This window comes from Symphalangus syndactylus, chromosome 4 (genome assembly GCF_028878055.3).
Source record: "Symphalangus syndactylus isolate Jambi chromosome 4, NHGRI_mSymSyn1-v2.1_pri, whole genome shotgun sequence".
In the NCBI taxonomy this organism is placed as follows: domain Eukaryota; kingdom Metazoa; phylum Chordata; class Mammalia; order Primates; family Hylobatidae; genus Symphalangus; species Symphalangus syndactylus.
In genome coordinates, this window is record NC_072426.2 from 79,509,225 (window position 1) to 79,531,380 (window position 22,156).

The 22,156-nt window shown below is 39.5% G+C and overlaps 1 protein-coding gene across 3 annotated transcripts in view; it reads right to left on the bottom strand.

Moving 5' to 3' along the window:
- Positions 1-15,499, bottom strand: part of ANKRD30BL (ankyrin repeat domain 30B like) — a 42,648-nt gene extending 27,149 nt beyond the window's left edge. Inside the window, exons 1-6 of one of the 3 annotated variants that reach the window (XM_055275195.1) lie at positions 15,383-15,499; positions 15,071-15,352; positions 4,356-4,470; positions 4,020-4,193; positions 1,723-1,829; positions 617-754 (exon numbers count right to left, since the gene is read on the bottom strand). In XM_055275195.1, the coding sequence (XP_055131170.1) occupies positions 617-754; positions 1,723-1,829; positions 4,020-4,193; positions 4,356-4,470; positions 15,071-15,288 (752 nt within the window). In that variant the 5' untranslated portion in view covers positions 15,289-15,352; positions 15,383-15,499. The remainder of the gene's footprint in view (positions 1-616; positions 755-1,722; positions 1,830-4,019; positions 4,194-4,355; positions 4,471-15,070; positions 15,353-15,382) is intronic. The other 2 variants (XM_055275196.2, XM_055275197.2) reach the window with 2 other exon arrangements.
- Between the last annotated feature and the right edge of the window lie 6,657 nt (positions 15,500-22,156).

Below are 22,156 nucleotides of genomic sequence, written 5' to 3' on the forward strand. Positions count from 1 at the left end.
GCTGGTACTTTGGAAACAATGGCTGAGAATATGTATGTGAACTTTAAAAACATGTAATAACTTCGAAGTCTACACTATGAAGACTGAGGGATCTGTGTTGGTAAGGGCATCCTGGTCACAAAGGTCAATCATTACCAGACTGCAGGAGCAGTTTCAATGGCAACGATGCAGCAACAGAATCAGTGGAAACAACAAAATGAAGAGAATGGCGATTTCCTCCCCAGTCCTTCTGACTTGTATAAAAGGAATGTCTTTCTTGGGCTTAGGTTCAGATTCTTTTAAAAAATTCAAGAATGAAGGTATGGAAGACAGCCCCCAGGGGACGCTATCAGGTTTTCTGCTTAAAGTGGACATTTCGAGACCCAAATAACTAATTAGAAAAACCAAAACTGTGACATTATGTTTATCCCATGCATAGGGGTTATACTTCAAATCAAGTAGACAACATTAGCGTCCCTAAAGCCCTAAAATAAAGAATCCTGGAGCCATTACTCCTTCTAACTAGTCTAGCTTTTTGCCTAGTTTCTGGCCGATGAAGTGAACTAACTCACTGTCATCCAAAAATTACCTGAAACAAACTATAAAATCTCACCTAGCCTTTAAATGTAACACTTACAGATTAAATCCACAAGCAACAGCATAATGTTCTGCAGTCATTCCACACGTATCTTCAGCACAGATGTTAACATTTTGCTGAAGAACCATGCCAACTATCTCTGATGATCCATGACATATGGCAAGCATGAGAGCTGTGCTAAAATAACAAAGAGATAACTTCACTATTAGGAACAGAACCAATTTAATATGTGCCTGTCAGTGTAGAATTAACTATTTACATGTATTAACAAACGTTAAGTATCTTGAGTGCTCAAGTGTTTATCCTTGTAAATCGCGACCAAAGCTAAAAGGAAGGGGCAAAAAGACTCATGTCTCACTGGGGTATGGCATAGTAGAATTGGCTAACATAAAGTCCACTGAGGGGCAAGAAACTATGTTCTGTTCACTAATCTAAAAGAGGCAAAGTTTTAAGTGAAGAATTATCTATTTCCTCCTTAGTCTGATATAATATTTTGTACTTCAAAATTAGCTAGAAGTCGGACAAGTGAGAGCAATCTGAAGGCTTAAAACAATATTAGGAATAATATTGTCCTGAGTAGCTGGGACTACAGGCATGTGCCACCATGCTTGGCTAATTTTTATATTTTTCATAGAGATGGGGTTTTACCATGTTGGCTAGGCTGGTCTCGAACTCCTGGCCTCAAGTGATCTACCCACCTTGGCCTCCCAAAGTACTGGGATAACAGATGACAGCTACCATGCCCAGCAAATATTGCATTTTTCAAAAGTGTATGAAAAACAGAAGTTAGAAAAATACTATAAAGGTGTTAATCATTCAATATTGAATTATAAAGTAAACTAAAAATTCATACTTCTTAAAACTAATACAGAACCACTTTAGCCAATAGAAGATAATGCAACCAAAAACATCAGATTACAAATAAGAATCAGTCAATATAATAAAAGAAGAAAATCCTACTATATACTGTTCTTTATGTTGACCAGTCCAAATGATTGCTTTTCTTCCTAACTGATAATTTGTGTTGGTATTTTTCTGTATAATCTAATAATTTTAAGTAAATGTTATTAATTTAATATCTCTGACTTGAATGTTATTACTCTAGCACACTACTCAAGTGTTTTTTAATTAAAAAACTACTATACCATTTAAACTTATCAACTGCATTTGCATTTGCATTTTTTGTCAGTAAAAATTCCACAATTTGCTCACTCCTTTTCCTTATGGCCAGTAAAAGTGGTGTGTGGCCAGCCTGTAAAACAGCAAAAACAATTTATAATTCATGAAATTACATATTTCTCAGCTGAACTGAATACCTTATATAATATCCTATGAACTTAAACAATAGAAAGTAAATCAGTAGCAATCCCTTCTTTCTCACTTTTCTGTGCTTTCCCATGCACTGCACCTTCTCTTGTAAACATTCAGCCTCTGCATCACCACATTAACTCTGGTTATCTCCAGAAATCATTATATTGTAATGACTTTATTGTTTCCCATGTAAACCAAGAGCTTCTTGAGGGCAGGGGCTGTATCTTTTACCTCTATATCCTTAAACCCTAAGACATAGTAGTAAATACTTTGTTTTTTACTAAATTAGTAATCTAAATTATTACCTCTAGAACAGTGTTTCAACTATATTCCAAAGAATAATTACCTTATTAGAAACACTGTACCCCAACAGATTCCACCATTATCTATGTTCAAGAAATGTTATAAAACTGTGAATTAAATGTTCATTATTCAAGAAATGAATTGAACTTTACCTAATCCTTATTTAACAGTATATTTTTGTGGCAAACATTAACATTTGACAAATTAGGATTTCAGGGATGCAGTTTTGAAAGCTTCCCCCCAAAAATGGAGGCTTCCTCTGGGTGATACAAACTCACTTGATTCTCTTCTATCAATGATCCCAAGATTCCAGATGCCAATGTCAGGCACTCCTGCTCTAAATGGGTCACTAAGGAAGTGGCTCTAAATTAAAAGAGATTGGCTTCAAATAAACTTTGATTGCTTATTATTAAATGGTCCATGGGGTTTATCCTATTACCAGACAATAGGATTTTATCTCAGCTATTAGAAATTCAGTATAAAAGGCCAGGCAAGGTGGTTCATACCTGTAATCCCAGCACTTTGAGAGGCCAAGGTGGGCAGATCACAAGGTCAGGAGATCGAGACCATCCTGGTCAACATGGTGAAACCCCATCTCTGCTAAAAATACAAAAAATTTAGCTGGGCATGATGGCACATGCTTGCGTCCCAGCTACTCAGGAGGCTGAGGCAGGAGAATCGCTTGAACCTGGGAGGCAGAGGTTGCAGTGAGCCAAGATCATGCCACTGCACTCCAGCCTGGTGACAGAGCAAGGCTCCGCCTCAAAAAAAAAGAAAAAAGAAAAGAAATTCAGTATAAAATTTTATTCTCAATTATAATGATACTCCTAGGATCCTAATGCATATCTACTTCTTAAAATGCAATAATCCATTTTTATTCTGGTTTCTATTGTAATTGATACTATTTTTTGGCAAAATATCGGAAGTATGAATAAAAAGGCTTATTAATGAAAGTTCTAACTCATGTATATGGATTAGCAAAATAGAAGCCACTAAATCACTTGAATTTCAAGGGACAATTCTGTGGAGAAAGATATAATATTTTCTGCAATATACATAACCTATTCAAATATAACCATGATTAATCTAAAAAGGCTTAAAGGCCTTCTAATAGAAGATGATTATTTATGGTTTATATGAAGAAAAATCATCATTTAAAAAATATTCTAAATTCTAGAAGATAACCCTATTATTAATGAATTAATGTAAAATATAAACTATATATTAAAAACACCTATAAACTGTCTTCAATAACTTGAAATCTTTACCAAAATATACTATGAGAGAGGAATTGGTAACTGAAATATTTACAGAGGCAAGAGAGGTAAGTTGAGTAAGTGATGTAACTAGGTGGGCACAGTAGCAAACTGGAAACATATGCTTTGTGTAAAGCTAGACTGTCTTCATAGCATACCAAACAGTCATATGGGCTCAAGAGACACCAGATTCAATCCTTTAAGAGGAAATCCAGATTTCTGCATGTCTCCTAAATTTTACATGTTGACTCAATTTATGCAGGCAAATTTTACTTTCTTGTGGTTTTACACTAACTGGAAAGAAAAAAAAAACTTGGGTGGGAGAGAATATTTGAAAAAGTTTTACCTTTAACAAATTCAAATATTTATCATAATGCACAGAAAAGCCATACTAATAGTTCTTGTAAAAATATTAATATTTAAAGCAAAATCCTAGACAATTAAGCTTTGTCAAACTATTTTCATAGAAAAATAGGAATGTTTGAGCTTCCAAATATAAAACAATTTACATATGTTAATGTTAAAACAAATGGATTTCAAATATTTTGAAAATGACATTGGTTAATGTCTACCTTGTTCTTCATTTCTATGTCTGCACCACAGGACAGCAATTTTGCCACCACTGACAAATTCTCACTATAAACAGCATAATGGACAGCTGTGTTGCCATACACATCTATAATATTTGGATCAGCACCAGAATCTATGAGAATATTTGCACAAGCCTCCCTCTGGCATTGCAGAGCCTGTCAATATTAAAGCAAGAAGTAAATTATAAATTATAGGAAATATAAATAAATATTCCACAGGTTTCACAAACTAGTTACATTTCAATGAGATAAATTCATTTTTATTCTATGTATTTAAACCAAATCCATCTCCTGCTGAAAGAACTGGCTACCATTTACCTTCATCAGAGGTGTCCTGTTTTCACCATCAAGGACGTCAAGCTGGCACTTTCTATCTACCAGAAGTGTTACTACTTCTGCATGGCCATTGGCACAGGCCCAGTGTAGAGCAGTCCTACGAGAGTGAGAGGACTTTTTAGGAAAGTTTAGTCCACTGTCTCAAAACATATAATGATTTATGTAATTGTCAACATTAAATACCATGCTCTTTCTCTGCCTTCAAAACAAATATTTAATATTCTCCTGAAGAAAGTACAACATTCATTCGCCCTCATTACTCACTACATTAATGAAAGAGTGGCCTATTTGAATAGAAAGAGCTTGGCCTTTGGATTCAGTTCAACTTGGGCTTGAATATTACTTTAAAGTCTTTCACCTTTTAGCTATCACTTAACCTTTCTGTGCCTCAATTTTCTCATCAATAAAGTGAAGATGAATACAGCAGTTATCTCACAGGACATCACTGTGATGCCTCATGAGAATCTGTGCAAAGTATTTCAAAGAATTCCTAGCACATGTAACAGCTCGGCAATTGTTAGATATTGTAATTATTTCTACTACTTAACAAACAAAGCATTTTAAGTAAAATGGTACAATTATGCCTACTTTGTGGTATGTTTTAAAGGTTAGAGATAAAACTGTATTTTAATAATTCTAAGATACTCTATTTCTCATATTTTAACATCTCTGACATTGAAATGCCACTTATAAGTCATTATTTATTACAAGTATATTTTGCAGAAATTTAAACAATCTTTTATTGGTACATAACTAAGGAGGCATCACACAATTCACGGTGCCTTCCATGAAGTAGAATATGGTATATACAACAGGATGATGGCAGTCCTAGTCACAGGATTAACACTTAAAGCAATTTTAGCTTTTAAGAGTGCTACACAAAAGGAGAGTTGAAATAAAAACAAACTGTTAATACAAAGTACTTCTTTAATATTTTTAAAACTTCAAGCCAAAGAAAACTTGGGATTCAAGTAGGTATGGCTCATTTTATTCCATAGATTTACAGAATGTATGTAAATTCATATTTAAATTTATAGAATGCATGTAAATTAGGTATTTCCAATGATTAATATTACTATTTAAAGCTGTTATAAATTTCCGAAATCGTGGTTGGTAGTTATCTTTTACTAGTTTCTCACTTCAGAAGTGTTTTTATTTTAAAGATGAGAGGAAAAGCTTCAGTTGAGATTCAGTCCTAGTACTCCAACTTTAAATCTCTCACTTTGCTAAGGCTGAGCAGGTAAATGTGAAATTTTTAAGGATGAAAGGATCTTGAGAGTTAATGTATCTTCTACATAATAGGCATTCAGCTTACATGTGATAAATTGATTAAAAGGATAAATACAGTTGAGAAGTTCAATACCTTAAAAAAATTGCTATAAAGCACTTATATTTTCTATTTTATTTTCTTAATAATAAAACTATACTAATTAATCTATAATTATTGACATATATGTAATAAATCTATATATACTAAAAATATGTGCCTAATAATATATATATGTAAATCAACAAGCACAGGTAAAAAGATTGTCTTTTGAAGATGGTAAAAGTTCACAGAATATACTAATCCACAAAAAATAATAATTAAAATATGGAAAGTGAGAAATTATTTTTATCATTGCAAAATTATATTCCTGCTCTTCCCAAAAACTATTTCATTAATAATAATCTTTTTCTAATAGCATTGTACATGCTCAATGTGGAAATCAAAGATAATAAAAAGGAAAAACATTTTATATTAAAACCAATGCCCTCAAATAACAAATTTTATCATATTTCATACACAATTTCAGATAGCACAAGACTGTAGTCTGTGTGTATGTATAATCAAACTGAACTTTACTCTCACTTGATACACCAAAATACATTTTCAAATGTCACCTACTTCTCTATATATTTCTACCTTCAGTGGTCACATATTATCCCATGCTGTAAATTCACTGAAATGTATTTATAAAAGCCATTATATGGATTCTTCTTAATAATATGGTACTTACCACCAAATTGTCTATTTGAAAAGTTATCTGCAACTTAAATTTTAAACAGCAGTATAAATGTCACTGCTCTTTATCCTCACAAACTTTGTAGATAGAAAACAGTATTTGATTCCTCTTTTAACTTAAAATGCCTTCTCTAACCAGGAACACTAAATATTGTTCTCTGTGTGCATAGGTCACTTACAGATCTTAAGAAAATACTTTGAGGGTGGAGCCAAGATGGCCGAATAGGAACAGCTCCGGTCTCCGGCTCCCAGCCCCAGCGACACAGAAGACGGGTGATTTCTGCATTTCTGCTTGAGGTACCGGTTTCATCGCACTAGGGAGTGCCTAACAGTGGGTTCAGGACAGTCGGTGAAGCGCACTGTGCGCGAGCCGAAGCAGGGCGAGGCATTGCCTCACTCGGGAAGCTCAAGGGGTCAGGGAGTTCCCTTTCCTAGTCAAAGAAAGGGGAAACAGACGGCACCTGGAATATCGAGTCAGTCCCATTCTAATACTGCGCTTTTCCAACGGGCCTGGAAAACGGCACACTAGGAGATTGTGTCCCGCACCTGGCTCGGAGGGTCCTATGCCCACAGAGTCTTGCTGATTGCTAGCACAGCAGTCTGAGATCATGCTGCAAGGCGGCAACGAGGCTGGGGGAGGGGCGCCCGCCATTGCCCAGGCTTGCTTAGGTAAACAAAGCAGCCAGGAGGCTCGAACTGGGTGGAGCCCACCACAGCTCAAGGAGGCCTGCCTGCCTCTGTAGGCTCCACCTCTGGGGGCAGGGCACAGACAACCAAAAACTCAGCGAGAACCTCCACAGCCTTAAATGTCCCTGTCTGACTGACAGCTTTGAAGAGAGTAGTGGTTCTCCCAGCACGCAGCTGGAGACCTGAGAACGGACAGACTGCCTCCTAAAGTGGGTCCCTCACCCCTGAGCAGCCTAACTGGGAGGCATCCCCCCAGTAGGGACAGACTGACACCTCATTCAACCGGGTACTCCTCTGAGACAAAACTTTCAGAGGAACTATCAGACAGCTGAATTTGTGGTCTCACGAAAATCCGCTGTTCTGCAGCCACCAGTGCTGACACCCAGCCAAACAGGGTCTGGAGTGGACCTCTAGTAAACTCCAACAGACCTGCAGCTGAGGGTCTTGTCTGGTAGAAGGAAAATTAACAAACAGAAAGGACATCCACACAAAAAACCCATCTGTACATCACCATCATCGAAGACAAAAAGTAGACAAAACCACAAAGATGGGGAAAAAACAGACCAAAAAAACTGGAAACTCTAAAAAACAGAGCACATCTCCTCCTCCAAAGGAATGCAGTTCCTCACCAGCAACGGAACAAAGCTGGATGGAGGATGACTTTGATGAGTTGAGAGAAGAAGGCTTCAGACGATCAAACTACTCTGAGCTACAAGAGGAAATTCAAAACAATAGCAAAGAAGTTAAAAACTTTGAAAAAAAATTAGAAGAATGGATAACTAGAATAACCAATGGAGAGAAGGGCTTAAAGGAGATGATGGAGCTGAAAGCCAAGTTTCAAGAACTACGCGAAGATTGCAGAAGCCTCAGTAGCAGATGCGATCAACTGGAAGAAAGGATATCGCTGATAGAAGATGAAATGAATGAAATGAAGAGAGAAGGGAAGTTTAGAGAAAAAAGAATAAAAAGAAATGAACAAAGCCTCCAAGAAATTTGGGACTATGTGAAAAGACCAAACCTACGTCTGATTGGTGTACCTGAAAATGATGGGGAGAATGGAACCAAGTTGGAAAACACTCTGCAAGATATTATCCAGGAGAACTTCCCCAATCTAGCAAGGCAGGCCAGCATTCAGATTCAGGAAATACAGAGAACGCCACAAAGATACTCCTCGAGAAGGGCAACTCCAAGACACATAATTGTCAGATTCACCAAAGTTGAAATGAAGGAAAAAATGTTAAGGGCAGCCAGAGAGAAAGGTCGGGTTACCCACAAAGGGAAGCCCATCAGACTAACAGCTGATCTCTCAGCAGAAACTCTACAAGCCAGAAGAGAGTGGGGGCCGATATTCAACATTCTTAAAGAAAAGAATTTTCAACCCAGAATTTCCTATCCCGCCAAACTAAGCTTCATAAGTGAAGGAGAAATAAAATACTTTACAGACAAGCAAACGCTGAGTGATTTTGTCACCACCAGGCCTGCCCTAAAAGAGCTCCTGAAGGAAGCACTAAACATGGAAAGGAACAACCAGTACCAGCCCCTGCAAAAACATGCCAAATTGTAAAGACCATTGAGGCTAGGAAGAAACTATAGCAACTAATGAGCAAAATAACCAACTAACATCATAATGACAGGATCAGATTCACACATAACAATATTCACGTTAAATGTAAATGGGCTAAATGCTCCAATCAAAAGACACAGACTGGCAAACTGGATAAGGAGTCAGGACCCATCAGTGTGCTGTATTCAGGAAACCCATCTCATGTGCAGAGACACACATAGACTCAAAATAAAGGGATGGAGGAAGATCTATCAAGCAACTGGAAAACAAAAAAAGGCAGGGGTTGCAATCCTAGTCTCTGATAAAATAGACTTTAAACCAACAAAGATCAAAAGAGACAAAGAAGGCCATTACATAATGGTAAAGGGATCAATTCAACAAGAAGAGCTAACTATCCTAAATATATATGCACCCAACACAGGAGCACCCAGATTCATAAAGCAAGTCCTCAGTGACCTACAAAGGGACTTAAACTCCCACACAATAATAATGGGAGATTTTAACACCCCACTGTCAGCATTAGACAGATCAACGAGACAGAAAGTTAACAAGGATATCCAGGAATTGAACTCAGCTCTACATAAAGTGGACCTAATAGACATCTACAGAACTCTCCACCCCAAATCAACAGAACATACATTTTTTTCAGCACCACACCACACCTATGCCAAAATTGACCACATAGTTGGAAGTAAAGCTCTTCTCAGCAAATGTAAAAGAACAGAGATTATAACAAACTGTCTCTCAGACCACAGTGCAATCAAACTAGAACTCAGGATTAAGAAACTCAGTCAAAACCGCTCAACTACATGGAAACTGAACAACCTGCTCCTGAATGACTATTGGGTACATAATGAAATGAAGGCAGAAATAAAGATGTTCTTTGAAACCAACGAGAACAAAGACACAATATACCAGAATCTCTGGGACACATTCAAAGCAGTGTGTAGAGGGAAATTTATAGCACTAAATGCCCACAAGAGAAAGCAGGAAAGATCCAAAATTGACACCCTAACATCACAATTAAAAGAACTAGAAAAGCAAGAGCAAACACATTCAAAAGCTAGCAGAAGGCTAGAAATAACTAAAATCAGAGCAGAACTGAAGGAAATAGAGACACAAAAAACCCTTCAAAAAATTAATGAATCCAGGAGCTGGTTTTTTGAAAAGATCAACAAAATTGATGGACCGCTAGCAAGATTAATAAAGAAGAAAAGAGAGAAGAATCAAATAGATGCAATAAAAAACGAAAAAGGGGATATCACCACCGATCCCACAGAAATACAATCTACCATCAGAGAATACTACAAACACCTCTATGCAAATAAACTAGAAAATCTAGAAGAAATGGATAAATTCCTCGACAAATACACCCTCCCAAGACTAAACCAGGAAGAAGTTGAATCTCTGAATAGACCAATAACAGGTTCTGAAATTGTGGCAATAATCAATAGCTTACCAACCAAAAAGAGTCCAGGACCTGATGGATTCACAGCTGAATTCTACCAGAGGTACAAGGAGGAACTGGTACCATTCCTTCTGAAACTATTCCAATCGATAGAAAAAGAGGGAATCCTCCCTAACACATTTTACGAAGCCAGCATCGTCCTGATACCAAAACCTGGCAGAGACATAACCAAAAAAGAGAATTTCAGACCAATATCCTTGATGAACATTGATGCAAAAATCCTCAATAAAATACTGGCAAACCGAATCCAGCAGCACATCAAAAAGCTTATCCACCATGATCAAGTGGGCTTCATCCCTGGGATGCAAGGCTGGTTCAACATACGCAAATCAATAAATGTAATCCAGCATATAAACAGAACCAAAGACAAAAACCACATGATTATCTCAATAGATGCAGAAAAGGCCTTTGACAAAATTCAACAACCCTTCATGCTAAAAACTCTCAATAAATTAGGTATTGATGGGATGTATCTCAAAATAATAAGAGCTATCTACAACAAACACACAGCCAATATCATACTGAATGGGCAAAAACTGGAAGCATTCCCTCTGAAAACTGGCACAAGACAGGGATGCCTTCTCTCACAACTCCTATTCAACATAGTGCTGGAAGTTCTGGCCAGAGCAATCAGGCAGGAGAAGGAAATAAAGGGTATTCAATTAGGAAAAGAGGAAGTCAAATTGTCCCTGTTTGCAGATGACATAATTGTATATCTAGAAAACCCCATTGTCTCAGCCCAAAATCTCCTTAAGCTGATTAGGAACTTCAGCAAAGTCTCAGGATACAAAATTAATGTACAAAAATCACAAGCATTCTTGTACACCAATAACAGACAAACAGAGAGCCAAATCATGAGTGAACTCCCATTCACAATTGCTTCAAAGAGAATAAAATACCTAGGAATCCAACTTACAAGGGATGTGAAGGACCTCTTCAAGGAGAACTACAAACCACTGCTCAATGAAATAAAAGAGGATACAAACAAATGGAAGAACATTCCATGCTCATGGGTTGGAAGAATCAATATCGTGAAAATGGCCATACTGCCCAAGGTAATTTATAGATTCAATGCCATCCCCATCAAGCTACCAATGACTTTCTTCACAGAATTGGAAAAAACTACTTTAAAGTTCATATGGAACCAAAAAAGAGCCCGCATCACCAAGTCAATCCTAAGCCAAAAGAACAAAGCTGGAGGCATCACGCTACCTGACTTTAAACTATACTACAAGGCTACAGTAACCAAAACAGCATGGTACTGGTACCACAACAGAGACATAGATCAATGGAACAGAACAGAGCCCTCAGAAGTGATGCCGCATAGCTACAACTATCTGATCTTTGACAAACCTGACAAAAACAAGAAATGGGGAAAGAATTCCCTATTTAATAAATGGTGCTGGGAAAACTGGCTAGCCATATGTAGAAAGCTGCAACTGGATCCCTTCCTTACACCTTATACAAAAATTAATTCAAGATGGATTAAAGACTTATATGTTAGACCTAAAACCATTAAAATCCTACAAGAAAACCTAGGCAATACCATTCAGGACATAGGCGTGGGCAAGGACTTCATGTCTAAAACACGAAAAGCAATGGCAACAAAAGCCAAAATCGACAAATGGGATCTCATTAAACTAAAGAGCTTCTGCACAGCAAAAGAAACTATCATCAGAGTGAACAGGCAACCTACACAATGGGAGAAAATTTTTGCAACCTACTCATCTGACAAAGGGCTAATATCCAGAATCTACAATGAACTCAAACAAATTTACAAGAAAAAAACAAACAACTCGGCCGGGCGCGGTGGCTCACGCTTGTAATCCCAGCACTTTGGGAGGCCGAGGCGGGTGGATCACGAGGTCAGGAGATCGAGACCACGGTGAAACCCCATCTCTACTAAAAATACAAAAAAAAAATTAGCCAGGCGTGGTGGCGGGCGCCTGTAGTCCCAGCTACTCGGAGAGGCTGAGGCAGGAGAATGGCGTGAACCTGGGAGGCGGAGCTTGCAGTGAGCCGAGATTGCGCCACTGCACTCCATCCTGGGTGCCCGGGTGACACAGCAAGACTCCGTCTCAAAAAAAAAAAAAAAAAAAAACAAACAACTCCATCAAAAAGTGGGCAGAGGACATGAACAGACACTTCTCAAAAGAAGACATTTATGCAGCCAAAAAACACATGAAGAAATGCTCCTCATCACTGGCCATCAGAGAAATGCAAATCAAAACCACAGTGAGATACCATCTCACACCAGTTAGAATGGCCATCATTAAAAAATCAGGAAACAACAGGTGCTGGAGAGGATGTGGAGAAATAGGAACACTTTTACACTGTTGGTGGGACTGTAAACTAGTTCAACCATTGTGGAAGTCAGTGTGGCGATTCCTCAGGGATCTAGAACTAGAAATACCATTTGACCCAGCCATCCCATTACTGGGTATATACCCAAAGGACTATAAATCATGCTGCTATAAAGACACATGCACACGTATGTTTATTGCGGCACTATTCACAATAGCAAAGAGTTGGAACCAACCCAAATGTCCAACAACGATAGACTGGATTAAGAAAATGTGGCACATATACACCATGGAATACTATGCAGCCATAAAAAATGATGAGTTCGTGTCCTTTGTAGGGACATGGATGAAACTGGAAAACATCATTCTCAGTAAACTATCGCAAGGACAAAAAACCAAACACCGCATGTTCTCACTCATAGGTGGGAATTGAACAATGAGAACTCATGGACACAGGAAGGGGAACATCACGCTCCGGGGACTGTTGTGGGGTGGGGGGAGGGGGGAGGGACAGCATTAGGAGATACACCTAATGCTAAATGACGAGTTAATGGGTGCAGGAAATCAACATGGCACATGGATACATATGTAACAAACCTGCACATTGTGCACATGTACCCTAAAACCCTAAAGTATAATAAAAAATAAAAAAATAAAAAAAAATAAAAAAAAAAAACAAGAAAATACTTTGCCCAGTTTTAAATTAGAGGCAAAGTACTATTTTTAGATCTGCAATTTAGATCTCTAATTTAAATTGCTCAATTTTAAATTAGAGGGTTTTTTGTTGATTTAAGTGAATTATCTATAAAATGATGATTTTTAAATCTAATATGTATACACACACGCACATACATGAGTAGTAAATATTTTACAAGTATGCTGCCTTTTATTTTTTCTCATTGCAGGTTAATTTAATTTTGTTTTGCTTAATTATCCTTCAGACTGCTTGCTTCTGAGCTTCTTAGAAAGGTGTTGTCAACATAAAAATGTACCTGTGTAAATAGGCACTTATGTTTTCTTCTGGTGCTTTTATCATTTTGTATATTAAAAAAATTTAATCTGTATTCCATCAGAAATTTACTTTATGGCATAAAAATCTAGTTTTCTCCGAAAAGCAGGCATTTCACTTATGAAACTGATTCTTTCCCTGCTAGTATAAAGTGTGAGAATTATCAAGTTCTAAATTCTTAGATATTTGGGTGTTTCTGGATTTTGTATTTTGTTGTATTCATTTACCTGTCTTTTCAGCTGTTATCAAAGAATTTGTGATTTATTTATTTATTTTTGAGACAGAGTCTCACTCTGTCGCCCAGGCTGGAGTGCAGTGATGGGATCTCAGCTCACTGCAACCTCCACCTCCCAGTTTCAAGCAATTCTCCCTCCTCAGCCTCCTGAGTAGATGGGATTACAGGTCCCGACATCGTGCCTGGCTAATTTTTGTATTTTTGTAGAGTCAGGGTTTCACTGTATTGGCCAGGCTAGTCTTGAAATCCTGACCTCAGGTAATCCACCTGCCTTGGCCGCCGGAAGTGCTGGGACTACAGGTGTGAGCCACCACGCCTGGCCCTTTTTTTTTTTCAAATTTTATTTATTTATTTATTTATTTATTTATTTATTTATTTATTTATTTATTATTTTGAGACTGAGTCTCGCTCTGTCACCCAGGCTGGAGTGCAGTGGTGCGATCTCAGCTCACTCCAAGCTTCGCCTCCCGGGTTCACACCATTCTCCTGCCTCAGCCTCCCGAGTAGCTGGGACTACAGGCACCCACCACCACGCCCTGCTAATTTTTTGTATTTTTAGTAGAGATCGTGTTAGCCAGGATGGTCTCGATCTCCTGACCTCGTGATCCACCCACCTCGGCCTCCCAAAGTGCTGGGATTACAGGCATGATCCACCGCGCCTGGCTGTGGCCCATTTTGTGAAAATTAATAGCACATTTTGAAATCTAGAAGGGCAAGACTTTTCTACTCCGTTACAAAATGTTTTAAATGTCATCACAATAGTAAAGGACAGCGTGTGTAATTTTAAAAATGTTAAAACGTTGATAACTTCATTTGGTTTATGTAAAACTGATAAAGAACTTGCATCTTGAGAAAAATGAGTCTTCTTAAATTCAAAAACATAAACCATCTTCCCACCTCAAAGTTACCTTCTAAGGTCCCTCAGCAAGGAATATATTTACATAGACATTCATTGATATTGAAATGGATACTAGACTTCATCCAAAAAATTTTTAGCCAAAAAGTTAATATATTATGGGAATTATTTCATTATGCACCATTTCATAATGTATCTAACATCTTTTAAAACCTGTACATTAAAAGTAAAACCCTGTATGTACTTAATTTTGTAAGTTAAATCACTTTAAAATTCTCTACACAGTGCTCTGTGAGAGGAAGTGGGAGTGAAGGAGAAAGCAGCTGAAGTCTGGGGTTGATTTTAAGGTGGCCTGGGCCCTCTGCCCTGCAGGGCGCCCGCATCCAAGGCCTGGGGGAACTGCCGGGAAGAAGGCCTAGACCCCGGGACCCAGGACAGCCACCCCGCTGCCCGCCACTCCTCCACCTGCTCCCCTCCTCCCCAGAACCCCCAGCCCCTACTCTGATGGGGCGATCCTCCCACAGCCGCCTCCTCCTCCTGCAGCCCCGGCTGAGGCAGGGCCTGGTTTACCTCTTCTTCGCATCTCTTATGTTCAGGTCCATTGTCGTCTTCTTCATCATCCTCTCCAGCTTCCAGGCTTGGCCCCAGGAGGCAGCTTTGTGGATCTTCCTGAGATCCCCATGGTGAATCACGTAAGAGTCGTTGTTGGTGTAGACCAGCTGACTGAAGGGGCTCAGGCGCTCCGGGTCCGTCTCGCCCTTGACAGCGGCGGCAGAGAGCCTCTCCATGGCTGCAGCCACCAGCAAGAGAGAGCCCGCGCCTCTCGCTGCTAGCCCTTCCCAGTCCCCGCCGCTCGCCCTCGCCCTTCTTCAGTCCCCGCACCCGCCCTGACACCAGTAGAAATCGCAGTCGGGCCAAGCTTTTGGACACTCCAGCCTGTCCTGGGAGAAACTGGCTGCGCAAAACTGTTAGGCAGCTGAGCAGAACCGTTAGGCAGCTGAGCAGAGCCGTTAGGCAACAGCGCATGCGCAACTCAGCAGACCGGGGAGACATGCGAGGCGGGAAACTGCCCTGGCTGCGCTTCGCCCAGCACCGCGTGCCGGTGGCACCTGCCACTGAGGCGCTGTCGGGCTGGCAGGGCTCCCTGGAGTGGAACGTGGGGGGCTCCCTGCCACACGGCCTGCTTGACAGAGGCAGGGACCCAACCCCTGACTTAGGCGCCCTGGAGGCTTCTGGCCCAAGTATCCGCGCTACTGGTGGCGCTGGCAGGGTGGGGGTTGCAGCCTCTGCTGCCACGTGCCATGTTCAGGTGGCAGCTGCAGCTGAGCCCATGGTAGAGGCTACAGGGCTGGGCCCAGACCGCCGAGCATCGCCGCGTACACGGCCCTCCACCCTGGGCTCTGCTCTTCCTCGGCTTGCGCTGGCAGCGCAGGCTCGCGACCACTGGGCCCTGTACAGCTGCGGCGATAAGGCTTTGCGGTAGGTTCCCACCCTCCTGCAACTGAGGTCTCACTGCCTGACTTAGGCGCAGTGGCGGTGTCCGACCCTGGGGTTCGCCTGCTGGTGGCGTGGACAGGCATGATCCACCGCGCCTGGCCGTGGCCCATTTTGTGAAAATTAATAGCACATTTTGAAATCTAGAAGGGCAAGACTTTTCTACTCCGTTACAAAATGTTTTAAATGTCATCACAATAGTAAAGGACAGCGTGTGTAATTTTAAAAATGTTAAAACGTTGATAACTTCATTTGGTTTATGTAAAACTGATAAAGAACTTGCATCTTGAGAAAAATGAGTCTTCTTAAATTCAAAAACATAAACCATCTTCCCACCTCAAAGTTACCTTCTAAGGTCCCTCAGCAAGGAATATATTTACATAGACATTCATTGATATTGAAATGGATACTGGACTTCATCCAAAAAATTTTTAGCCAAAAAGTTAATATATTATGGGAATTATTTCATTATGCACCATTTCATAATGTATCTCACATTATCTTTTAAAACCTGTACATTAAAAGTAAAACCCTGTATGTACTTAATTTTGTAAGTTAAATCACTTTAAAATTCTCTACACAGTGCTCTGTGAGAGGAAGTGGGAGTGAAGGAGAAAGCCTTGGCTCGCGCCCTGAGCGCTGGTTTGCAGGCTCTGGACACTGTGCAGTCGCCAGTATGGGAGTGAGCGGCAGGTTCAGCACTGCCTGGGCCCAGAGGGGAAGAGGGGAGTTTGGGGTTGCTTGGCCATATTTGCCTGTGAGCCAAGTGCAGGTAGCGGCTACAGTTCTGACAGACAGGGATGGCGGGTCCCGTTTAGAGGGCCTCAAGGTTGCTGAGAGCACCCGCTGCCAGGCCTCAGGATCCCTTCCTCGTTGACCAGCATCTGGAGTATGGCGGTAGCGCTGGGTAATCTGCAGCCATCCTGGATGGGGCTGAGCTGCACTTCTCTGCCTTGGACTGAGAGGGAAACTTGGCTGAGTAGAGCAGATGGAGAAACAGTTAAATTGAACTCATCTGTAAAGACTTCCAGGCTGGGTGCAGGACCTCATGCCTGTACTTACAGTACTTTGGGAAACCGAGATAGGAGGATCACTTGATCCCAGGAGTTTGAGACCAGCTTAGACAACACAGGGAAACTTCATCTCTATGGAAATAAAACCAATCAGCCAAGCATGGTGGTGCATACCTGTGGCCCCAGCTACTTGGAAGATTGATTGTGGGAGGATCACTTGGGCCCGGGAGTTCGTGGGTACAGTAAACTGATTGTGCCACAAACAAGGAATGAGAAGTCCTGTTGCTCCACATCCTTGACAACATTTGACTTTTTCAGTCTTCTGGATTTTGGTTATTGTTTGATTGTTTGTGCCACTGCACTCCAAGCCTAGGCAACAGAGACTCTCTCTCAAAATAAATAAATAAAAGACTTCCAGTCACTATATCATATCTATGTCAAATTCTTTACACATCAACCTTGAAGAGTTAAAACCCACAGCGCCCTCTGATTATGTGATAGGGACCATGTGATTAAAGTGGGTGACCATGTTCTTGCCTCCAGGGGGCCCAAGTCAAGGGATGGGTCCCCAGCTGCAGGAGGGTGGGAATGGATGCTCAGCACCACCCCGGAGGCTACACAATGCCCAGCCCCAGGGACCAACTCCTGGATCCCAGGTCATGAACAAAAACCCAAGAATTGAAGACTTGAGTGTTAGATATGTTCATTTCTGCTGGGATATCATTAGTTCTAGACCGTCTTAGCTTACAGAGCAAAGAAATAAATGTGTGTATACAAAGCTGTGTATACACATAACTATAAATATTTCTAAATGTAATGTGTGTAAGTTAGTTCATACTGATGTCTACAACTCAATTCTTTTATCACATGATCATTCCGGCCTTCTCCCCTTGCTTCCATGTAACCTCCCACTTTAATAGTGAGAAACCAGGTTCCTGTCATTTGTCATCCGTTTGCTTAACTGTCTAGTTCCAATATACATTTATTCTCTATCAATATCAGAATCACTATCCCATTTCCTGTAGGAAACAGCTATACCAACCGGATCACATGAGTTGTTTGCAGTTTCTCTTCCTTTCAGTCTTCATGCATTTTCTTTGTTTCTTCTTCTTTTTTTTTTTTTTTTTTTTTTTTGAGATGGAGTTTTGCTCTTCTTGCCCAGGCTGAGGCTGGAGTGCAGTGGCGTGATCTCAGCTCACTGCAACCTCTACCTCCCAGGTTCAAGTGATTCTCCTGCCTCAGCCTCCTGAGTAGCTGGGATTACAGGCACCCGCCACCATGCCCAGCTAATTTTTGTCTTTTTAGTAGAGATGGGGTTTCACCATTTTGGCCAGGCTGGTCTCAACTCCCAGCCTCAGGTGATCCGCCCACCTTGGCCTCCCAAAGTGCTGGGATTACAGGTGTGAGCCACCACAGAAGGCCCATCCATTTTCTAAGATGCTTATGTCAGCACGTTTTTCCCACTCCCTAGAGTGAAGTGGCTTTATACATTTGCAGTACTTTAGATTTTTTATCACATTCTGCATTCCATCCCAGGATCCCCAGAACACCTACTTTTGTTGTCGTTGTTGTTGTTGTTTTAAAATTTGCATATATTAAGTGACACTCTTTGTGCTGTGAGATTCTTTGTTTTTTAACAAATGCAGGCCAGGTGCGGTGGCTCACGCATGTAATCCCAGCACTTTGGGAGGCCGAGGTGGGCAGATCACGAGGTCAGGAGATGGAGACCATCCTGGCTACACGGTGAAACCCCATCTCTACTAAAAATACAAAAACAAAATTAGCCGGGCGTGGTGGCAGACACCTGTAGTCCCAGCTACTCGGGAGGCTGAGGCGGGAGAATGGTATGAACCCGGGTTGCGGAGCTTGCAGTGAGCCGAGATCGTGCCACTGCACTCCAGCCTGGGCGACAGAGCAGACTCCGTCTCAAAAAAAAAAAAAAGAAACAAACGCAAATGCATGGTATCACGTTTCCACAGTTGTGGTATCATACAGAATACTTTGACTGGTCCAAATAATGCCCACATGCTTCACCTATTAAACCGCCTCACTGAATCTTTTGCCAGATCATTTACTTTTTTAGGAAGTAATATTCTCTTATATGACGTATCAGTGGTTTTTTTTTCCCATTCATTAATTATGAGACCTCTTGGTTTCTTCCAGTTTCGGGAATTATAAACAAAGCTGCTATATATATATTCATGTGCCAGTTTTGGTGTGGACATAGTTTTCAAATAAGGTGGATAAACACCTAAAAACATATTTGCAGCCAGGCGCGGTGGCTCACGCTTATAATCCTAGCACTTTGGGAGGCCGAGGCGGTCGCATTGCCTGAGCTCAGGAGTTGGACACCAGCCTGGGCCACATGGTAAAATTTCCCAAATCAACAGGTTATACTGTCTCTAGTAAAATACAAAAAAAAAAAAAAATTAGCCGGGCATGGTGGTAGGTGCCTGTAGTCCCAGCTACTCTGGAGGCTGAGGCAGGAGAATTGTTTGAACCCAGGAGGTGGAGGTTGCAGTATCCTTCTATAGCACCACTGCACTCCAGCCTGGGTGACAGAGCAAGACTCCATCTCAAAACAAACAAAAAAAACCACAATTGCTCTAGTATATGTAAGACTTTTTTTTTTACATACAGTATAGCAACTATGGACATAAGAAATTGCCCATCTGTCTTTCAAAGTGGTGGTTTCATTTTGCAAGTGGTGAAAGAAAAAAAACAAAAAACAAAATTCTTCTTGCTCCTGGTTTTTGGGAAAAAGCATCCCATTTCTCATCATTAAGTATGATAGTTTTAGGGGTTTTGTAGATGTTCTTTGTCAAGTTAAGAAAATTCACCTCAATTCCTAGTTTTCTGAGAGTTTCTCAAATTATGGATGGGTGATAGATTTTGCCATAAGGTTTTTCTACATCAATTGATACAGTCACATGATTTTTCTTCCTTAACCTGTTGATTTAGGAAATTCTGCAGATAATTTTCTAATATTGAATCAGTCTTGCCCACTGTCTTACCTAGAATAAATACATAGTTAGATTCAATTGTCTAGTATTTTGTGAAGGATCATTGAATCTTTGTTCATGAGAGATATTGACATATTGATTTTATTTCAGGTTATGTCTATTGGATTTGGTAAGAGGGTAATATTTACCTCATAGAATGAATTAGGAAGTGTTCTCTCTAATTCCATTTTCTTGAAAAGTCTGTGGAAAATTGGTATAATTCCTCCTTTAAATGCTTGATAGAATTCACCACTAAAGCCATTTGGGCCTTGAACCATTGAGGGGAGGGCGGGTTATTAACTATTTATTCAATTCCTTTTATAGATATAAGAGTACTAATGTTATCTATTTTTTCTTTTGTGATTTTGGCATATTGTGTCTTTCAAGGTATTTGTCCATTTTATATAGGTTATTGAACTTGTGAGTATAGAGTTTTTAATACAGTAAATATATTATCCTTTTAATGTCCACAGAATCAGTAGTCATAACCTATACCCCTCTTTCACTTCCAATATTTGTAAGTTGTGCATTCTCCCTTTTTTTCTTTATTAGTTTGTCTAAATGTTAACAAGTTTATGGATCTTTTCAAAGAAACAGCTTTCTGTTTCATTGATTTTCTCTATTGTTTTCCTGTTTTCTATTTTACTGATATCTGCTATACTTTATATATTTTTTACCTTGTTACTTACTTTGGATTTTCTTTTTCTAGTTTCTTAAGGCAGAAGCTTAAGTTATTGATTTTATATATTTTTTCATAATAATATGCATTTAATGCTATAAATTTAGGTACTAGTTCTACTGTATCTCATATATTTTAATAAGATGTGATTCCATTTTCATTTAATTCCAAATATTTTAATTACTCTTTAGTCTTCTTTTGGGATGCATCTAGATGTTTTGTTAAGTCTTCAAATATTTGAAAACTTTTTCAGTTATTCCTGTTATTTATTTCTACTTTAATTTTTATTGTGGTCTGAGTATGTACTTCATATGAACTTTATTCTTTGAAAAATTTTAAGACATTTATGGCCCATAATGCAGTGTGTCTTGTACAAACTAGAGAAGAAAGTGTATTCTACTTTTGTTGAAGTAGAATATAAACATTAATTATATTCATTTATTTTTATTTTATTTTATTTTATTTTGAGATAGAGCCTCACTCTGTCACCCAGGCTGGAGTGCAGTCGTGGTCTTGGCACTCTGCAACCTCCACATCCCGGGTTAAAGTGATCCTCCCATCTCAGCCCAGAGTAGCTGGGATTACAAGTGTGTGCCACAACACCCGGCTAACTTTTGTATTTTTAATAGAGATGGTGTTTCATCATGTTGGTCAGGCTGGCCTCAGGTGGTCCACCTACCTTGGCATCCCAAAGTGCTGGGATTACTGGCATGAGCCACCGTGCCTGGCCTGCCTTCTCTTATTTTAATTGAGCATCTTCTATGATTGCATTTTTGTCTCAGCTCTTGGTGTATCTCATCACCTCATGAGATGTGATCTCATCGCTTCTTTTAAAAACTTGTGGTGGTTTTCTTAGAATTGATTATATGCATTTTAAGTCTATATTTAAATTTATTAGAATTGATTATATACATTTTAGGTCTATCTTCAAATAAAATTGTTGCTTCACATGTAGTGTAGGTATCTCATAAAAATACTACCAGATTGTACCTCCTGTACCTTATGACATTGCTATTGTTCATTTCATCTGTCCACATTCTATAATTACCCATTTTTTGTTACTAAACAGTTATCTTATAGATCAATAAGAATAAAAAAAGTTTTTAACTTTAATTTATTCTTTTTCATTTATTGCTTCTTTATTGTGTATCTGAATTTCTCACTTGCATTATTTTCTCTCCCCTTGAAGAACTTCCTTTACTATTTCTTGCAAGACAGGTCAGCTGACAATATATCTCTTAAATTTTGTTTTTCTGAGAAAGTTTTCTATTTGCTTTCTTTGTTAAAGGAAATTTCAATATATAGAATTGCTTTATCCCCCTAAAGTCATATGTTGTTGAATATATTTTCAAATACTTATTTGCCATTTTTATATTTCCTTTGGTGACTTATCCATTTATATTGTTTCCCCATTTTAACTGAATTGTTTGCTTTCTTGTGAAATTTGAAGGGTTTCTTGTGTATTTTG